The sequence below is a fragment of the Necator americanus genome, chromosome I (genome assembly GCF_031761385.1).
Source record: "Necator americanus strain Aroian chromosome I, whole genome shotgun sequence".
In the NCBI taxonomy this organism is placed as follows: domain Eukaryota; kingdom Metazoa; phylum Nematoda; class Chromadorea; order Rhabditida; family Ancylostomatidae; genus Necator; species Necator americanus.
Genome location: NC_087371.1, coordinates 2,604,560 through 2,626,686, shown reverse-complemented (window position 1 = coordinate 2,626,686; position 22,127 = coordinate 2,604,560). Strand labels below are relative to the sequence as shown.

The 22,127-nt window shown below is 39.4% G+C and overlaps 2 protein-coding genes across 3 annotated transcripts; one reads left to right on the top strand and one right to left on the bottom strand.

The window, feature by feature from the left end:
• Nucleotides 1-2,709: 2,709 nt before the first annotated feature.
• RB195_004277 (uncharacterized protein) lies at nucleotides 2,710-5,395 on the top strand (the record flags this gene model as incomplete). Of its 2 annotated transcripts, none has more annotated exons than XM_064181700.1 (13): nucleotides 2,710-2,799; nucleotides 2,862-2,974; nucleotides 3,032-3,160; nucleotides 3,284-3,420; nucleotides 3,633-3,733; nucleotides 3,872-3,976; nucleotides 4,033-4,133; nucleotides 4,200-4,321; nucleotides 4,399-4,514; nucleotides 4,577-4,705; nucleotides 4,763-4,887; nucleotides 4,982-5,094; nucleotides 5,217-5,395. In XM_064181700.1, 13 exons carry the CDS (start codon nucleotides 2,710-2,712, stop codon nucleotides 5,393-5,395), a joined length of 1,560 nt encoding a protein of 519 aa, XP_064033308.1. The 2 variants fall into 2 exon arrangements, with proteins under 2 accessions (XP_064033308.1, XP_064033309.1); XM_064181699.1 differs by adding an exon at nucleotides 3,494-3,577 and having other exon boundaries at nucleotides 2,862-3,160.
• Nucleotides 5,396-10,936: 5,541 nt separating this feature from the next.
• Nucleotides 10,937-18,204, bottom strand: RB195_004276 (uncharacterized protein; the record flags this gene model as incomplete). Its single annotated transcript, XM_064181685.1, has 12 exons — nucleotides 10,937-11,051; nucleotides 11,740-11,855; nucleotides 12,042-12,152; nucleotides 12,512-12,601; nucleotides 12,884-12,983; nucleotides 13,467-13,560; nucleotides 13,629-13,721; nucleotides 15,167-15,216; nucleotides 15,282-15,402; nucleotides 16,134-16,266; nucleotides 16,375-16,500; nucleotides 18,004-18,204. The coding sequence occupies 12 exons, from the start codon at nucleotides 18,202-18,204 to the stop codon at nucleotides 10,937-10,939; spliced, it is 1,350 nt and encodes a 449-aa protein (XP_064033307.1).
• Nucleotides 18,205-22,127: the final 3,923 nt, after the last annotated feature.

Sequence of the window (22,127 nt, the reverse complement as noted above, 5' to 3'; positions counted from 1 at the left end):
TCTGCCAATTTCAACGGCCCATCTTAGAAAGTAGAGAGTACCACGACGCGGACCATGGAATGCAACTTGATGGCTTTGAAATGGTGAAAACTTCATCATACGTTTGTCATGGATCATCCGTGCATCTGAAGAACGATCTGAAGGGTTTAGAAGGATTAGAGGAGCATGAGTAGGGTTCTTTCCATAGAGAGGACTATAGAGAAAGAGATCCGTGTACTCCTGTTTGACTTGACAGTGCTCTCCTCTCGCGATCTGTCATGCAGCCGAGACGTGAGCAGACACCGCTGTCACATTTGAGAAGCTCATCGAAATGATGAGTTTCCAGGAAAATGTTTACTGGGAAAAAAAGGGAAAGCTTAGTTCAAGGCCATTCTTTGCAATGAAGGAAGTGAACGATACGATATTGATATATGAAACCTAAATCATACTCGTCACAGATCAGGAGTCACTGCCTCTAACATAAAAACGTCCGGAACAGATTCGCATGTTTGCTTCATATGCACATCAAGACCGTTTCGGATAATAATTTCGGAGGAACCGCCGAATTTTGACTTTTTGTTGATCCGAGGGCCTTGTCACTCTAACTGTGAGGAGATATTGAAGGGTTCTCTAAGTATTTCGCAGCGGTGAGAAATCTCTCATATTGTTTCCTGAAATATACCTCGCAGACAATTCCAACGATACGAATGTGGTAGTGAACTCCAATGGCGTTTGTGAACTGCATTGACTTCTATTGAAAATCTACTCAAACTTGGTTTGCTTTAACTCATTCCAGAAGTTCATCGCAACTGACAGAGTCCGAACAGATCAATAATAACCGGTCCTTGAGATTGCCACAGGTTCCACACTCCTATGTATTATTTATTTATTTATTTATTTATTTATTACGCTCAAAGGCGTGCCCAGAGTAAGAGACAAGGAATGAATACAAATAAACAATAGAAAATCCAGCAACGAGAAAAGAGTAGGATGAAAATAAGCAGGGATAAGTCACGAGAACAGTAAAGCAGGGAACGATTTAGTAATTTCAAAAAGCACATAAACTCGACAGGGTGGGAATTAAGACTCTTGGAAAATAAGAAAGTATAGATAGGCTATAAAAATTAGTGGCTTCCAATCACATCAGCCAGCAAGATGCCCTCATAAAATTAATAGGTACAACACCGGCAGTTCGGCAAGCGGGTATATTGGCTCACCACGCTCAACCGGTGGGTAGAAAAGGAAGCACTAATATTATAGATGCTAGATAAAGAAGTGAAGGGGAATAACAGTCAGGTATTACAGGTAATAGTCAATAAACTCACAAAATTTATCCTCTGGATGAAATTTTATCTCGCATTTTTTCAGGATCACATACAATGCAAAGCGAAACGTTTTTGGAACACATATGCAGGATAAATTTTTGGCGAAAATTGGTTACAGTAGTATAGTGGCTCATACACCAATTGCGGCTATCGAAGACCGGCCTGAGGACTGAGGACGCCGTGTGACGAGAGAGGCTACGGTAGATGGTAATAGTTGACAATATACCGTTATGTTTCAGGCGTGGCCCAACGCATTTGCGGATGCGGACGGAACTGCGGCACGAATCCAAGTACTACACGACTGGCTTTCCTGTTCACTGGTTCCACGAAAGAGGGCTCTAGGAAGAGGAGCTGATGAAACACGAATATCTCCCAGACAAATCGAACTGTATATCCAATCAACTCATACTCAGCAGCGTAGAAGAAAGAGAGCGTAGATCAAACGTAAGCACTTCTTCTCGGTTCAATAAAAAAATCGTTTAAGGACTGTGAACGTGAATGCGGTATATACAGTAACGAGTTGCGGGACCACTCAAAGTAAGTATCAGTTTGGTTTCTTTTTCCTCCCAGATAATGCTGGCACAAATTTATCGACTCCCAGATAATACTGCCTCTTTTCCTCCCAGATCTCTTTTTATATTCTTTTCCTCCCAGATTATACTGGCACAAATTTATTGACTCGATGGCAGGACTGTATTCCACCGCGGCAGCTTCCAGCGGTCGACCGTGCGCAGGCGCAACGGAAGGAAGTATCATTGCGAGAGGAAAGAGAGGAGAACCTATTTCAAATCCACTCACAATCAGAGTGAAGTGGAAGAATGTGATAGACGACAGGGTGATCAAAAATAGAATTCCCCATGCCCCCGGGGTTTGTCCTTGGAACTACAGACCTTTGTTTAGTCACTCCAATGCGCTTCGAATGCACTTCAATTCAGTTTTATTTGGGTAATGACTTGTTTGTAATCACCCACACAATACAAACTCCAACGAACAGTGAACAGTTCCAATTAAACGATTATAACAAAAGAATAATTTTGTTTACGCACATTTTCTTTTTCCATCTACGCTACTTTATCATTTCCTTTTTTTACCCGAGAGCATCCTTGAATGAGTTTTTGAACGAACGCAGGCAGAATCGAACACAATCAGTGGAATGATAGTAATGAGGAATGAGTAGAAAAATGAGGTCTGAACGCTAGGTCCAGAAATTTTGCACTTGCACATCTCCAATCACTGTCTAAATAGTACTTAGCAGACTTTTCATGAAGCAGTCTGGCTACCCAGTATAAAAGTGGCTCCATTTTAACTCATACACACACAAAACACTGTTGCATATTGCGACAAGAATCCTACAAATTCTCCCGCTCTGTTTTTATTTCCTGTTGGTTCTTCTGGTTGCTCTGAAATGAGGGCTCTTTTGCTTGTCCTACTGTTCGCCCTCTCAACAAGTGGTGGATATCTTCCTCCATTCATGACTCGGATGTTTCGTTCCGAAGTGAGTATATTTCAGATTCAAACTATATTTATTACTCTTAACAAAAGTAAACCTACTCTCAGGGCGTAAATGTTGAAGAACTTCTCGCAGTTCGGAAGCAGTTAGATGAAGTGAAAGAGCAAGCCAAAGCACAAATAGCTCTTACTGAAGAAAGAGAAAATGAACTGAAAAAGGAGTTAAAGATAAGAAGAAGACTTTTCTGTGATTTTCTGCGAGACTTTTTAAAATATAGTGGTGTATTTCAAGATATAGATCACAACAAACTGGTTGATGTAGAGGAAGGCAGTGAAACAATAGAAAAGGTAAATGATGAAAGTGGGATTTCGGAGCTCTTGTATCAAGGCGACATGGTCCTAACGAGGTTAGTATCAATTCCTATTTAGTGCTTGCTAATATTATTTACAGTTGTATTGCAATTACTATATTAAGTAATGCAGTAAGTAACGTATAATGCTGTAAAGCCTAGTTGATTCCTCCTCTGCAGAACTCAAGCTGAAGAAATTGTGAATGAGATCAAAAACAACGGAAACGCACGCTCGAAACGCCAAGCGTATCGTGATAGATGGTATCCCATCACTGTATGGACAAAAGGTGTCAACTATTTCTTCCATCAAAATGCAAGTACGTATTTTACTGTGCGCGCATCGATAATTATCTTCGGAAAAATGTTTACCTACCACACATCCGTATATAGCTCATGGAACACGAAGTATATTCCTGAAAGCAGTGGAGTTGTGGAGGAGCCAAACTTGTATAGATTTTCACGAGAATCCCTACGGTAAGTTGTAGTTGTGAAATTAGTATGATTCGTATATGAGTAATTAATATTTTAGCTGAGGATAGGATTGGCGTGTTTAAGGGAGTGGGATGCTGGTCCCATGTTGGTAGGACCGGCACCGAGCAAAGCCTGTCCTTAGGGGAACGGTGCGAAAATGTGAGATTTTCCTCTTTGCGCATGGAGCGCATTTCTTCACGCATCAACTAATTACAGAAAGCAGAATTCAGACTGTAAAATGAAATAAGCGAAAAAAAATCAAAAAGAGATAACAGATGACTGATGAGAACTTTTCAGCTGAGAAATGCTGCCCACGAAATTGGTCATTCGCTTGGTCTTTTCCATACACAGTCTAGACATGATCGTGACAGTTATATTACATTCAACGCACACAATGTCCAGGTACCTCTAGGAAAGTTTTTTGGAGGGAGGAATTTTAACAAAAAGATGAGATGTAGGACGGATGGGTCAGTCAATTCAACAAAGAAACCACGGACACCAATTACAACTATGGAATAGAATACGATTACGGAAGTATTATGCACTATGGAGCACATAGGTTTGAAATTTTGACGAATTCTACAATCGACAAATTTTTGAAGGCATTAAAACCAGATTATTACAGCTCGTCGCAAAATGGACTTCCTACAATGATTCCGCGAGACACCAAATATTTGGAGACCCTTGGTTCAGCGATTATTTCGTTCAATGATCTCTTCATGGTAAACACACATTACAACTGCACAAGTAAGTAGAAATTGTGAATCACAGTTTGCTATGCGAAGGCAGTCCCTTGGATGGAAGGCATGTCCCACATTCTTCAGAGAAATGCAACCCAGACACTTCCGCCAAATGCCAGATGAATGGATACCCGCATCCTCGAAACTGCGCAAAATGCATCTGCCCTGGCGGATATGGAGGCGATCTATGCGACGAAAGGGTATTTTTCTATGCTCTTCTTGGGCTGCTAACCAGGACAAACGGGTGTTCTCCTAAATTCAGCCGGATGACGGATGTGGAGAAGTGCTCATGGCAAACACATCCTACCAGTACCAGGACGTTGAAGTTGGAGATCGCAGTGCAGGATTTAATAAAAGAGTAGAACTAACCACATGCACCTACTGGATCGAGGTCTTCTGTTTTTTTCGTTTCTTAACAAAAATCCGATGTCCTAAAAATGTATTTGAGGCACCAAAAGGCTCAAAAGTTGAAGTGAAGATTGAAAAGTTGAACGCAGGACTGATCAATGATGGCTGCCACTACGGAGGAGTTGAAATTAAGAGCCAAGAAGACCAGCGTCTTACTGGTTACAGGTATTTATTCATTGACACAGTCGTCACTTCATACTTCATAGCAAAAATAAATATCTTATTGCCTTATGTGCCGCATGTACTCAAATGGATTTAGGTACTGTCGCCAAGAAGATACGAATGTCATCCTGGAATCGACCCACAATATCGTCCCAGTTATCTTCTTCAATCGGTTCTACGTATCTGAAGTAAAAATACGCTATCGGGCCGGTATGCAATTTTTGTTTCCAGAAAATTATGCAGAAAATTGGCGAGATGATGAGAATTGTGGAAATGGCCATAAATATGTTGACTCGTGACCTCGTTTCCTAATCGCTGCAGAACTACTTTAGTTCCTGGAAATAATGAGACGACTCCGGAGACTTCTGGTACGAGCACTTCTGGTCCATTAGAGCCGGAGACAACTGATACAGAATCTGTTAATCGACCAGAGCCTGAGACAAGACTCGTCACTTCTCGTCCATTCCCTGAGACGCGGCCAACAACGAAATGTTCGGATTCGGATAGGTAAATTATTTAGCTAAAACTTCACCTATCATCATGGAGGTATATTTAGTTATTACAGATGTAAACTTCTCATGCAACTACGAAACTTCTGCCACCATCAATTTATTCCACGTAGGATCGTAGCTGCACATTGCGCAAAAACATGTGGTCTTTGTTGAGTACTCCCAACAACCTCAAATAAACGGCTTGCATTATCGCTTTCTAAAGACATTTTTACTCAAATACTTTAACTACACACATTACATCCTTCCTTACGATTAAATTGTATTGATTTGAGTGTAAGGCCTGCACTCTCATTTAATTTTCACATATTAGAAGAATTAGAATTATTCGGTAGTAAAAACTGACTCTGGCTCGTTCATAAACTATCATAATCTGCATTATATCGTAGCTTCTATACAATTCCAAAAATTAAGGGCTATACGTTACCTTGTATTGAACTGAACTATACGATGCCCTTGAAATTATCAGGTGAAAATATCACTGTTTTTTAGCCTGATGTTCTGACACGTCCTCTGTAGACCCGAAAGTGCGATTCTATTTGCACTTGGAACACAAAATATACTGTCTCCTTCTGGCTACTGATATTACAACCAAATATTAGTTTGCATTATAATTCTCTTTGAATGCAGTTACCTCTATTCTTCAACAGCTCTGGGTTGAGGTCAATGAAGGAGTGCACAAGTTTGCTTCAGGGAGTGTTAATCATGCTTTTCTTTTCAAGACCTGAAACGTTGATGTCAAGCAAGTTATTTTTGTCATGAACATCTCTAATATCATATTCTTAGGTATATCAGGTTCTAAGACTTTCTGAACATGAAGGAGGTTTCAGGTTTAGTAAAAAACTTACTTTCGCAGCTGGAGAAGATTTAGCACAAGATTTCATCGGACAACAAACCATTTGTTTTCGGTAGTATTCCGGCTTCTAAGGTTCTTCTCTGAAAAATTCATATCTTTTCAGGAAATTTTCACTTTTTTCTATCTCTTAGAAATTATTGTTCTAGTCCATTATGTTGTAATTTTTGTGGACATTTTACGTACGTAAAATCTACATAAATAATAACTGATGGGAAATCTTTACACCACCAACACAGCAACATACGGTCGCGGGTTCAGAGCGACTTTTTTTGGAACATCTAAAGGGAGGGTGCCGCGGACGCGACAAAGGTTCCACAGCTCTCCTCCGTTTCCCGCGCTTTACGCTCCGCCGACTTCTGTTTTTATAAAACGAGCCGTTCAGTTCTTCGAAATTCATGCCTTGAAGATGTCATCTGGGAATCGGTAACCGGAACGGACTCTACGGATGGGCTCGATCACGAACAACAGCGCTACTTTCGAACAATACCATTTGCCAAGAGGGAGGAGAAGCTGCTACGAGCTGGAAGTAACCGACATTCCTGAGGCTGTCTGGTGGAATGGAGCACAAGCTATCGCGTCCAGACTTTGCTCATATGTCCGGGGATTTGTACTTGCAGGACCCGTATATACATATATATTTATGTATTTACTTATATTTATATAAACATATATTTTATATATGTATATATATATATATATATATATATATATATATATATATATATATATATATATATATATATAGAGAGAGAGAGAGAGAGAGTGGGATGAAGACTGAGTAATAGCTTCGGGTGTCAGTCGAGTACATAGGAGCCACAAGAGAGTGGCGAAACAATTCGTGTGTATTTGGTAAATGTATATGTATATAGCAGGAGCACGAAGAGTCCAGGCCGCAGTTTCATCGAGGCGGCGGCCAAGGATACCGCACGTGCTAGAACTTAGGGCAAGCCGAGATAGGGCCAGAGTAAGGGTAAAGTACAGGAAAGTATGGCGGTAGCCTTAGGGCCTCCCAAGTAGTGATCTCACGAGGCATGAAGTGAACCATTGATCCAGGACCTAGTGGCTACCATGACCACGTGTGGATCAACTCCAGTCCCGACTGTTCGCACACATCGCTTCCCCTGAGGTGTTAGGATCCTGGCGCCAGCTCCTCAAGAGAACCACACATCAATGAGTTTCCGGAGGTGGACCTGGAAGACTAGCATTCGGGAATGCGACACATACCGCAAACAACTCATGCTCGTCGAATTGGTACGGGAACTGGCGAATGATATCTAACACTTCATCAATGGCAACACGCGTTTCTATATCTCCCTAGAAAAGATTAATATCGCTTATAGGACGAACTAGAAATTCCCAGGAATACACTTTTTCTGTGTGGGCGCACTATGGAGAGGGGCGGTCCGCAGCGAAAATTGGGCGTGGTCTTTTCGAGCATTCGAAAAAGGAGGGCAAGGTTGCTCAGGATACATATACCCTTGAATAGTTGAAAAGAAGTTTTAAACAATACTCATAAGAACATAATTAAAAACGAGTAGAATAGAAATTTTCACGTGTTCAATAGAGTATTCGGAAGTTCAACGACCAGTTCATTGCCCTATCTTCAATGCGACCACTTCATTATTCATATAAATAGCGTTTAAAAACAATACTTACAAATATTACTGCTATGACATCTGCTGATCGCTATGAATCTTCCCAATCACGTAGAATTATGACTATATTATATCATGCATGAATATCCCACCCACATAAGCGCATATGTATGTACAAACAACATTTGCAGTCCTTCAAAGAAAAAGATGTTTGATTTTGGCTGCAAGCAAAGATTAAACGTTGAATTGAATCTGACTGATTTGTCAAATAAATCAGCGAAGTAGCCGCTAGCATGGTCCTGGAGCCTCACCCAGGCCGCAGAAAAATTACAGGTGAAAATGCTTCCGTTTTTATGAAAAGAAGATCCAAAGGCTCAAAGGATGAGAAGAAAAATAAACACAGATAGCAATGTGGGTTCTGCTCAGAAAAATGTCCATGTTTCTATAGGGTCCCATGCACACATGTATGTCATGCGTGTAAAATGCGGGTACCGAATCAGGCGTTGAAGTTCCGAAAAATTTAACGTTGGATAAAGAGAATTTTCTTGAGCTGGATGAAGATCTTCATTTTATATAGCGTCACACTTAATTACCGTCAAACGCTATGTTTGATTCATACGGTAAGAATCAGGGTTCGAAGAATCCAACTACATAGGTCCCGAGTCGAACCTTCTTTGAATCATTGTACATAGAATTGAGAAGTGTATGCAGTATTTTTTTAAAGCAGAATCCAATATTTTCTTTCATTCGAAAATACAACCATCGTCAGAAAGAGGAGGTCAGTTAGTCAGGAAAAAAACAAAAAAAAATGTTCCGTTAGTAGCCTTAGACACCTTTTTTTACTAGTATTATTATTTATTATATAGTGAGTGGATCGCCTAAGGGAAACAACTAAGGATAATGAGATTTGGCACGAATCTTGAACTAACAGGTTTCCTTCGGATAGTAGTAACAGATTTAAAAAAAAGTAGTAATAAAATAATAAAATAATAGATTGCAGCACTGCAAAGATAAAAATAATAATAAATACTGATATATAAATATTATAATAAATAATAGGAACTTTTTGTACCGTAACGGTAAATTGGCAGAAGTTTATGTGTGCTTCTATATACATATACTATAATATTATATTATATTAATTTTACTTTTTGATTTAATTTATATATTACATGATGTATTTTTCATCTATTTATCAAATACAGCAAGCCCTGTAGTCCTTATATTTCCGATAGGATCCTGAATCCAAACGAGGATTCTTTTTTGTAATTGCACCATAAATGCGAACATGGTGCTATAATATCTATAACCTTCCAAGCGAACCGTTATTTTCTGTACAGGAGCAATTGTCAGCGCGTAATCGCGATCGCAGGAAAAGTACACCATCCATGCTATGCGAAACTTCTCTTACATGTACTAGTTCCTTCGATAAATACGTACATTTCTTTCTTGCATGTGAAACGACGAAAAAAAGGGATACAGAGGAAATTTACACACATTACAACATGCTTTTTGGTCTTGGAAAACTGGAAAAAAAGTAAAATTGATATCCCAGAAAACGAAAACACCCAATCGTTTTGTAATACAAAAAATCCGTCAAAGTAACCACAAACAACGTTAAATCCAACACTCTCATGAAACACTGTATTTTTGTCCCCTGCAACACAATACAGACTCCAAGAGAATTCGAAAGAATGTCCTTTTGAAAAATGAGCCAATTCATACTATATACTCCAGAGATACTGAATATTGCTGTTCATAACTTACTAATTTTAGTATGAACTTTACATGGGCGGTGTAGCGCAGTCGGTAGGGGACTCCGTTGTCACTGCTCGATCGATCGGAGGTTCGAATCCGCACTAGTGTCAACCAGGTTTTTCATAACTCAGCGACCAACAAATTCGTGCCAGGCTTGTTTGGGAGGATAAAAACACTGACTTGGTCCATTGAATCACCCGTACAAGTCACTACATAGGCGTTCATAAACCTCAAACGATTCTGAATTGAAGTGGACACGGTGACGCATCCCGAGAGGATTGATTAATGCCAGACACTCTATCCCTTAACTTAATACTTTAATCGCCCATGTTCGACTGTCCTTGAATCTTGACATGTTGAATACGTAGCTTTGTTTTTATTGATTTGCTTGAGCTATTGCCAAGGCTGGTATTGATATTTATTAACAGCTAACGTTTCGACGTTTTCGCCTTCGTCAGAGCCTGGAAAAATCAAAGCCATTAGTGATTTATTCTCTCAAGCGCCTTATCACCCACAGAAAGCATCCAAACGGCAGGCAAACTCAAACAGCAACATATTGGCTAGTGCTTACCTCATTAGCTGAACTTGGTAACGCAATAATTAATACTTTAACTTAGTGGGTTTTTCGAGTTTTTCGTGGTATACCAAACAAAGTATCACAATAAAGTAGGATTACTTCAAATAGCTCAATTGTGAGTGTTTTCAACTATTCATATGGCAGACAACACCTTTTAAATTTCTGGAATTAAGAGATGAGCCAGCCAAGCAAGGAACGACTTAATCACTAAATTTTGTTGTCTGTCCCTCTGATCCTTTTTTTCTCTCTCCCTCTGCAATGACAATAAAATCCGCGGGAAGCAGGCCAGGTGGACTTTCCAACGTTATTGACCTTGGTACCGTGCAACAGCTGTTCAAAAACTTAATTGCTTGCACAAAAAGACAACAAAAGATTGCACGCCATCAAGATAATCATACTGTCACAAGATTGATGATGATGATGCATAATCAATAATTGCATATCACAGTAATAGAAATCTTTGTAAATAAAGATTCGAACAAGACTGAGAGAAAGAAAACAAACCCATAAAAGCAGAAACAATATAGTACAATATGATAACGAGCTTATTAGTGCCGTGCAGATGAGAGGACCGTTTTTTTGGAACACAGCTACACAACGCAAGGCACGACCATTGAGTTCGAGAAATACAAAATATGTTACTATACCCTATCTAGAAAAATGCAAATACAATAACTGTAAAAAGTAAATAAATACACGGATATTTAGACGAATGATATTATAGGTACATTCTGTGATGCACTACATGTTTTTTTAATCATAATTCGTCTATACCGGGATGATCTGGTAGCATTTCCTTCCTGAATTCTCCTACTTCCTTGATACTTGACGAGTATCGACCAAGACTTTGAAATAGCGAGACGACTTCATTTCTGAAAAAATATTTGCTAGGCTGGCAACTGTCTATTATTTCACAAAAACTTCAGCTAAACATTAAATAAAACGCATTAAGGAACAATAATAAGATTTAGAAAAATCTCAAATTTCCGCAATGAACAGAAATGGATCAAGATCTAAGAGAAACAAATTTTGGTGTAAGCGTGCAATTCAATCACTTCACACGCAGATAATTCAAGACCCTGAAGACGGTTTTGTAGTGTTATGTCAATTAACGCATAAATTCTCAAAGATGCGCTACAGACTAAGAGTGTAAACGGCTCCAAAAAGATCTCAACCCTAACCCATTTTTAAACACATCTTTTCACGCATGTTAACTTTTTTCAATTCCACTTTACCTTCTTCTAGGAATGTGAAAGAAGACTTTTTTTAGAAGAGTTATTATCTCATTATTACACATCACTATTACAGAATTTCTAAACAATTACTTTAGCTTTTCACACTATTTTGGTAACTCTACTCGTAGTTGTTCGTCATCACTAGCGTTTTCACATGAAGACACAAAACAGCGTAAAAACAAAAAAAAGGGGCTCCATCTACTGTAAAAAAAAAGGAGCTCAAATATGCTCGTGACTGAAGATTATCTCAATTTTTTTAACTATATCAACCGAAAATATAACAAATCCGTCAAAAAACCAATCAAAAACGAACTCAAAAGATTACCTGGTTAGCTGGAAAGGTGCGCTTTGAGCGACACCATCAGCGCCAATCCTGTAGTGGGAATGGGGTAAGTCTGAGAAGAGAATCTTCAGAGCTGTGCCCATACCGTGGATTTGGACCTGAGATGTGATCTTTTAGAGCAGGTTCAACTAATCACTTAATTTCCAGGAAGACGGCAAATTTAAAAAATGTCCAAACTGCAAGAACAGCAGAACTTTGCTATAGACGTACATGAAGTGAACATGAATTTTGTTCCTTTTAGATTAGTCGAACTAAACAAGAATCATCACACAAAAAACACTCACCTTGCCCCATAATCGACACTTGTCACATGCTACACAATCCATTATCCGAGAAATATTGAGAAAATGCGATCGGAATTCTTCTCGTAATTCACGCGCATGTGATTCAACTCCCTAAATTCACTTATATAAAAAATTGGTCGAAGATTGAACGAAAACCATTTTTCTAACTCAAACGAGAAGACAAGAAGGGCAGAGGATCGTGAGGAACGAGAAAGACGGGGATTGATGAGAAACAGGTGATCTGGTTCGATACTCGTAAAGCGAAAGTGAAAGAACAGTTGAGAATGAACATTAGTAAGGTGAAAGAGCGAGTTTGCGAGATGCCCAAAAATCTCGTTTTCTTTTGCTATCTGTTACAAATTATTGTTCTAGCCTACTATGATGTACTTTTTGTTTAAATTTTACGTCTGTAAAATCAAAAGAAATTATAACTGGTGGCAAATCTTTACACCATTAACACAGCAACATACCGTAAACAACTCATGCTCGTCGAATTTATCCGGGAACTGGCGAATGATATCTAACAATTCATCGATGGCGACACGCGTTTCTATATCTTCCTAAAAATGATTAATATCTTATCTATTCTAAAATGAACTAGAAATTCCCAGGAATAGACGTGTCACTGTGAGCGAAAGGTGGAGAGTTGAGGCTGACATCTTAATTTATATTGGATTCGCTGTTGGATATAGGGACATTGATGAAGTGTACCCGAACCACTAAATAACTTCAAATGACGCTATCACTCTCTTGTCCTTAAATTCACAACTACGCGTTAACTCGATACTGTAAACACCAGGTATCGAAGATGTTATGTAAAAGATGGATAAAATTAATTGTACCTTTTCATTTCCTGTATAGAAGAGCTCTTTTTGCAAATAAGGGCCCACTTTCAACAAAGCACGTAGCTCCAATAAGAACACAAAATAAACATTCTTCAACCTGGAAAAGAAAAAAAGAATTCGACAGATTCTTTAGAAACAAAAAAAAAACTCGTTCATACATTTTATCATATTTTAGCTTAAACGCCATCCAAAGTGTCCCAATGTGCCTGGATTTTCTTTTTGTAGGCATGTTTTATTCGTTATTATGTGGGAAATTGTTCTTCAATATTTTTAAAGAATATTCATTTTAAAGAATTAAAGAATAAGAATATTTTTAAAGAAGAATAAGAATTTTAAAGAATATAATATTGATATTCTATTTGCGAAGAAAATCCACGGAGAAAACATATGAATAAGAAAACATTAGGAAGATACCCTTCTAACATACTTAGTACCATCAAATACCCCAAAAACATACAAGTGCTTGTCGTAGAGCAATTTCTAGGAAAAAAAGAGCTTGAGTTAAAACTAATACAGAAAAAGTTTGGTAATATAATTGATTCTGGAAAAAAAAAACTTAAATGACACACTAATGACAAACCGTTGTGGACCTTCCCAACTCCACTTGGTCCCAAAGCGTCCAGCAAACATTTCCGTATTGCGGAACCATGATCCAACGCCAAAACCAGCAGGGGCTAAAAAAAAAAAACCACGATGAATGTTTTATGCTGGGTGGAATTGAAAAGGAAAGTTTTTTGCTCACGAGGCTTGTAATTATATGCGGCAATTGAGATTGTAATTGCCGAATGGAATCCAGAAATCAGCCTATAGAACACCCGTTTCTCAAGACACAATCCTAAAAGAGCATAGTTAAATTCTCCCAACTATTGGTGGACCAGGGTATGCAAAACGAAACAGAGAATCAGTAGAATAGGAACCCTGGAAACGGAATACCGAAACATTAAGTGAAAAAATTCAAATATTTTGACCACTTACAATAATCGTTTCCTGTGCTACATAATCAACTGTATCTCTTCACAGAGCTAATCTTCCACTCTTCAAGCACACCAAATGTTACATCAAAAAAGTTTCGATTCTAATTGACCTTAGAACCACATTCACAAAAAAAACAGGACTTAAATAATTCCACAACTGATAACAGACATATTACAACACATAACCCTAGAGGACAAAGTAATTAATTATGTACTTTAGGAATATCATCTCAAACTGAGTGCTTCTTAATGCATTTCAAATGCAAAACCACACAGGGTTAAGAAAAGGCTTTAAGCCTCAGCTGTTTCTCGCTAATTCATTAATGGGTTGACAAAAGCTAGCAATCTCTGTAGGATTACGGTGAAACCCCTCAAACTGCTATTGAAGACCCGCACGACAATAAAATTGCAATACAGGCGCTCACAAACAAGGCAATGCATAACAAGATGAGCGACGCATGGTAGAATCTTTGTTTGCACTGATGAAAGAAAAAAACAAGAAAACACGTCAACCATGGTGGACTGTAGACGTCTGCTCTGGCAACATTTACAGCGATCGCATTAGATTGTGCTAAAAAGTCTTCAAAAAAGAGCACCTGTATTTTTTTTTTCAATTACAAACTTGAAGATTCTAGATATCGCAGAGTAGTGAGATTACAGTAATTGTCACCAGTAATTCTTAGCTATAAATCCCAAGAAAGTATATAAACTGAGTATTGCAAACTACTACCCATTTTGACCTTGAATCTAACCAGAACTGAAAAACCTTGGAAAAAAGAAAAGCAAGAATCGATACCAGCGCCAAACGAAACTTTGTGCAAACATTCTGTCTCTTCTCTGTGTTCCTTGTAACTTCTTTCAGCAATCTTCATATCTTTCAACATAAGAATCTAGAGATTTAAAGGCCGGTTTTCGAATCGAAGTCTCTCTTTCTTCACTGAGTATGTAGGCGTCGTAAAGTGGTTACTGACAGTTGACCCCGAAACGTAAAATCAAAAAACCAACGAACACATCAAACAAGCAGGATTTGCAAATGATAAAGATTACACACAAAGAACAACATCACCACACAAACCCACACAATTCGGTAGCGAGAAGATTAATCCGAAAACGATGTTAACATACCTTCTGCAAACATTAATATAAGTTGTTAATGACACTACAAAGGCATAAATAGGTATGTTTTGCATTAAGAAAAAACAAAAACAAAAACGATAAATTGACTTATCGCCTAAACTTTCTTCCGCGGAAAGAATATACAAAATGGAGTGAATTTTTAACAAAAGGTGGGAAAAAAACTACTCACCAAAATTGTTCGGATGCGTAAGGAAGTTTTTGTCAAATTTCATATCCGGCCTTAAAAAGAGCAAAGCTTTAACGAATCCAAGCGGCATACGGAAAAGAACGAATCGAAAACCTACTTGAAACAGTTTTCTTGGTAAATACTCTTCCATACGCGGAGGGCAGAGTCCCCAGAATATCCGGTATAACGTTCTGGATTTTTCGACAGATCAACATAGTGCATATCGGTGGAGTCCTCATCTAAAACGGATTAAATTGTGGATATCTCCAACGTCATCGAGATACTGTATATTGTCCAATTATTGCTCGCTGCGGTGAATAATTTGAGCAAGAAAAAAAAAACGTTACATATGTTGGAGGCAATTAAAACAATTGACGAACTTCAGTGGAAGTAGAATTATGAAGCGGTTATTCTCATCGATTACTCAATTTTATCGGCTTGAAAAAAAAAACATAACACAGCCTGGTTGTATTACCGTGAAAATCCTCACGTGTTACTGAAACTAAAAACAGCAAATAATTAGAAGGCTGTGAAATAGTGAGGTTTCTCAGTATTTTACATCTACTTTTAAATGTTCTCACATGTACCTCAGAATGTTAAGTCAATCAAACGCAGCATTACAGTGCGATAGGATATCCCGGATATACTACTTCTTTTAAAATTTCTGATTCAGTATCTCTGAAGCACTCATCTGCCTTTCCTCCAACTTAATTAAACCACTTTCCAAATGCTTTCAAAAAGAGCTTTCAAGCCTTGCTGTGGTAGCAGATGAAAAAGAAATGTATGAGAAACAGAAATAGCCAATATGTCCATGAAATCCGATGCAAAAACAGATACGTCAGTAACTGTCAGCAATTTTTCTCGTGAAGAAAAGGGAAATTATGGAAGGGGAGCAAAATCTTAGTTAATGAAAAAACATTTATATTAACCTAAAAGACAGTAATAAACAAGAATGGGATGTAGGACGTACCGTCTACTTCACAGAATTTATTCTCTTGATCATCATGAATATCCATTTCTCTGAGCTGTTCCCGATATCTTTCATCAAGGCTTCGATCCATTGGGTCAAAGTCATTGCTTTTTTCACCGGCATTCGGGCAATCCTGAAGCGTCGGAGTGCTGACGATGCGGCGGGTGGTGTGGTTTCGTGATCGACGGTGAGCTTCAGCTGTATGGTTGCTGAATAGATAGTCATCGGCGAACAGACGCACCGTAGAGACGACAGCACGGCGACGTAGGCCGGCAGGTACTTCATCATCGCAGAAAGCAATACCACATTGCTTCGAACCGCATTGCCGGTCATCGGGCCAGAATGGACATGGCTTGTCCATGTTGACCTAAAAGAACAACGTGAGTAGTCGATCAATTATGGTCAGGTTGTTCATTGATCGTTTGATGAGGCGATACTTTAACTGTATCCCAGCCTTCCTTGTTTTGTTTTTCGCTTTTTTTCACGTATAAAGTAAAATAAAACAATTGCTCTTCAGGTTTGACTTAGTAGACTGTCTAAATTCTCTTGCTGTTGTGACAGAAATGTCCAGAGTTCAAAAATCGAGCTCAGAAAGAGAAAAGCAACTTTGGGGTAGATTCAGAGCATTAAAAATCCACTATTTAATACTAAATACTTCAAACTATAAACTTAACACTAAATAATAACTAAATACTTCAAAACTCTTCATTACTAAGATAATTAGTTGATTGGAAAATCCACAATAAGCAGTTACCAAAACATTTCACGCATATAACTCCAGTTGGAAACGGTATTCACTATTTTTTCCCCGCAAGAATGACGCAAACATTAAACAAATCTAAAGAAGCGAAGCAAAATTCTGCACAAAATAACCACAGTATGCAAAAATACATATCTTTCAACTAAGGGTAGCCTTTTAAGGAAGGATCGTATGAGTATTAAACTCCGCACAAAAGCTATACTTTAACAGATCCCTAACTGAGCATATATTTCGAACACTAGTTTCGTTCTTATGAGTTTTACAGTTTCATGATGAACGTTTCTGTTGGATAATAATAAATATTTTCACCACAAATGAAAAGTTCATTTCTCTTATCAACAAGGTCTTTGAAAGTGGAAGGCATGTAAATACGAGAACAATTTCTACTGAATCGTGCAAACAAAACTTTCTTCTTCCAAACCAGATTTAATGATGAAAACGAATAATTGTCTTTTATCGTTCTTTTTTTTTAAATCGGTGATAACGTTTTCAAAGGGAAGAATCAGAACCGTGTCAGTAATAGAATAGTGAAAATATAAGTCATTTACGCTAAAACTATCCTTCTGACCCAAAAAACGTGTTTCGTCCTATGAATAAAAAGTGCCCCAGATTTCTGCATTGAAGTGTGTTGGATGAAAACTACTGACTCTTTGGATCGATACGAAGTTTTCTATTCCAAATGATGTTATCAAAAGATGGTTTCTACACATGTGATAGCGGTATGACAGTGTTCCGAAAAAAAAAAAACTGTTTGCTGAACGACTTATTCGATAACAACATGATTAAACCTTACAATCAAAAGAGACCATTTACGATCATATCAGTGAACATGTAACAAAATCATCTGATAAGAAAAGTAATGCAAAATTTTACAAATTTCTTGAGGTGATTGGAATGTACAAAAACAAAAAGAAGCTTCTGCAAAAGAACGGGGTAAAGGTAAAGAAAAAAAGAAACAGTAGGAAAGTTCCGAAGTAATAAAGAATATAAGTCGGAAAACTTTGGAATACTCTACTAAGTTAAGTTGGAAAAGAAGCGAAGAATGACGACTAACAGTCGCTGCTACTAAGAAAAAACATTAAACGGTACGCAAACAATGCGGAAACTTACTCGATAGAACCGGAAGAAGTCCCTCTTGAGCAATTTTTGCAGTTTTTCATAAATTTCCACATTATTCAGCTGATCGATGTTAGGTTCATTGCAACTGCACGAATCCACAGCTTCTCCAATCTTACAGAAACATGGTCGAGTAGGATCGAATTGGCCAAATACTACGGTCACAAGGGCAGCCAGCCATAAGACAGGCCACATCTGCACGAAGCAAACGTGAAATCAACTGATTAGTTTTAGTGGCTTCATAGCAACTAGGAGGAAACCGGAACATGTGGATAATCCAGAAAATCCACACTAATGAACAGGTTCTTGAGGAAAACATAGAGCTAATACAGAAAAACAAATCCAGAAAGAATAATGATGATATAAAGCTATGCAAAACGATGTGGGTTCAGGAACAACACATAGAAGGCCTAGTGGGGCAGCCGCGGAAAGATTCGGAACAGCCAGCGTAGTGTCCGTCCGATAGCGATCGTAAGAGTGGTGGGGATGATCGACCGTCGTCCGACCGTCGTCCAGACTGGTCCAACGGCTCTACAAGCGAGCAGCGCGGCAAATACGCAATCCAGTTTCAAGAAATATGTCACCTCGAACAAAAAGAGCTGTAAGAATTCTCCTTAATTCAAGTCTTTCTCGCTAGAAATATCAGTCGACGATGAAACGAGTCTTTGTTCCACTATGGAACGCGTCCAACTGAGAGAGAGAAAAAAACTAATAAGAAATAAACATCATTAAGGGCTAACAATACAGAGCAATGATCAATGCAAAGAAAAAAAAAACACTAAAAGTAGAGTTGAACTCAATTCATGTATGGTTACATGGACGGAAAAAAAAACGTGTTTAATAAAAAGTTAAAGTAAAAGCTCACCGAAACCACACCACCCGCTGAAACATAGTATATGATTAGAATTTCAAATTATCGGCGAAAACAAAAACGAAAACAAATAAAAAATGCTAAAAAAAAATGAGTCGGAATGACAATGACAATGAAAATGACTCAAAAGATGTAACTATGAAAAAATAAGGGGAACAAATTCGACGATCAACACTCGCACGGACGGGCGATTACAATTCTGGAGCACTTACGTACGCGGTAACGGCGGAACGTCAGCAATGCACGTCATCTGTGCATGTTCATTCCTAGTACACGTCGAATAGAGTGCTGTGCTGACGATGACGACGCGCACACGGCGTGCAACGCGACGTCGCGCCGCGAGCCGGAGACGCCCACGGCTGCTGCTGGAGAATCGTCCGGCAACTGTCGTTAACTGCACTCATAACACATCGCAGAGCCGGTTGGTACACGGAGGCTGTAGGGACGTTAGTGTTCGATTTGCTCGTCCAGATGCGAAAAATCGTGCGCCGGTTAGGGAAGTTCCGTACGTCCACACTTCAATTTCTTTTCCAAAAGACAAAGTACTGTTACTGTCAAACATCCCTACAGCCGGGTCAAAAACACCTGAAATTCTGTGCAATTGCGTAAGCGACTACGCTCCGAATTTCGTCGCGTGGCTAGCAGTAAAAAAAGAATTTTTGCAGCGCTAAAAACAGCATCGAGATGGGACCAACCTTTAGCTCCACTCATCTCATCGCCGCGCTGCGTCCAAAGTAGCCATTTACGTAATTGCACACGGCATCAGAGCGTTTTAACCCGACTATGTAGTGTATTGCTGACGGGTTTCCTAATTCGAAATCAAAATCACCTGTTTCACCATCTGGCGGGCGAAAGTGCACGTACATATGAGGACGGGGATTCATTTCTTACCTTCGCTACACGTTATTGGAAAGCGGGATCAACACGAACGAACTTATCCGTAAGTTCAGGGTACAGCTTACTTTGAGTTTTAGTTATCAAAATAGGTCCGAAGGAGCTGTACTCTAGTCGAGTCAAAACGTCATGAAGCACGGTGCAGCTGCGTAAGCGTAAGCGTAACCTCGAAGCGGCGCGGTAGAGAAAGCGGTTAGAATCGAGGTGGGACCATCGCGACATGCAGCAATGAACGACGGTAGCACGTGTCCTCACTCGATCCTAACCGCTAACCGCTCCATCGCACCGCTTCGAGCGCAACCGCTTACGCAACTACACCGTGCTTCATGTCGCTCTGACTCCACTATACATAGACGATAGGGAAAAACGCTTACGCTTTTTGTCTCCCCGTCAGTCATAGTTAGGGAAGTTCACGGAAACTTTATTTCTTTTATTGTTTACTGCTCGAACAGTAATCTAAGGATCAATCTCCCGAATAGAAATCTACAGTAGCCTTGTACGCATTGTAAACCTACGTCGAAAGATATTATAAACGAAACCGTGGGCATTGATCCGAATATACGAAATAAACGAATTGAATAAGTCTTTAGAGATAAAGTGGAAACCAAAGTAAAAGACCAAGAGACAAAGACACAAGTACTAAATGCGGTCGAAAAACTGGAATTTAGGCGCGATACCGGCACGGGCGGTCACATTCACAAAGTGACGTGATTTTCAATTGCACTTTCCAATGATCGTACGGGTTTTTTTTTTTCAAATTCGTGGAATTGTGGAAGCGTTTACTCCACAATGCAGTTAGTGTTTACTATAATGTATAAGATCAGGAACGACTCAGCCGATAGGAAAGGTTGTGACTGATCGATTTTTGCATCGCTTGTTATTGAAAATCACACATTTCCGGTTGTTCTCTCTTTTTTTTTCTAACGTCCAGTCGCATTTTCATCAAGTCACATTGTATCGATTGGGATGTAAGGAAACAACAGCTTCTAGGGCCTTCTAAGCTGGTTAAGGCATAGTAAGGTCATAACGACGTGAAGCGAAGTCCAGTTGCGTAAGTTGTGATTGAAGCGGTGCGACTGAGCGCAGCGATTAGAAGCTGGGCGGGACCTTTGCTGACACCACTCCTCGCTGCAGTTCGCGATGGTCCCACCTCGATTCCGCCCGCTTTCTTCAGCGCACTGCTTCGAGTGCAGTCACTTACGTAACTGCACGGTGCTTCATGTCGGTTTGAACCAGTATGTATCCGCTCTTATGGTGTCTTTGTGGAACTGTATCAAACTAGCTGATTTTGGGGATTTCAAATTTTCGAAGATGAAACTTTGCCTGAATATCGCCTGGTCGGATTTCTCTGTGTTATACGTAGCGGCTAGTATCTGTATGTGTGTTACGGATTTATGGGACAGCAGTTGTATGCATAATAGGTAAGTGCAGTAGGATAATTGCTGACGTCGTCGGCTTGTGAATCTTCAAGACCTTGGATTTGTCGGAGAATGTTCTCATTTCCGTTGTTCAATGTAATGTATAGTGAGTGAGTTCAACCGTTGCGCTGACGCTTATGCAACGCAATCACATTGCACTATTTGGGAACACAAATCAACACAAATCTCACCATCGTTCAGGTGAACACCTTCAATGTCTACTACACATCGATCTCGATCAAATATAGCCGATGGTTGTGCAAATTTCAACACATATTTGCTTTGATGGTGATGCTTTGTTGCACACCCACCCATTCATGTGTTTCTCCTCTATTGACAACTGATTAAACATAGTTTTTCATAGAATAATCCCAACCATCAATAAGAGGCTCGAAAAATAAAAACCACGATGGCTGGGTTACTTCAATTGTGAGAAAAAGGGAAATGAGAAAGGATTGTTCGTATCTGATACATATAGTCGGGTCAAAACGATATACAGTACGGTGCGGTTGCGCTCGAAGAGGCGCGGTGAAGCGTAGCGGCTGGAATTAAGGTGGGACCATCGCGAACTGCAGCAATAAACGGTGATAGCAAGGCTCCTCACTCGTTCCAAATTACCGGGATGGGAGACGCTCCGAGCGGACCGGGTCGATTCCGTCCATTTCTTCCTAATTGTTGTAAAACACGGCCCGAAAGATGCGGCGCCGCACAAAGCTGGCGCGCTCCAGTCGGACTTCTTGTTGAAAATAGTGCTCCAGAACGCCTGATGCCATATCTTCCGGGCCGTTTTTCACGGCAATTAGGAAGAAATGGACGGAATCACCTCCTTCTCCGTAGTCTCCCATCCCGTATACGAATACACCACCTGAAATCCGTATCACCTCAGATTCGTGGAGTGATGTCTTTGAGGCACCCATTGCTGTAATCAATGAACG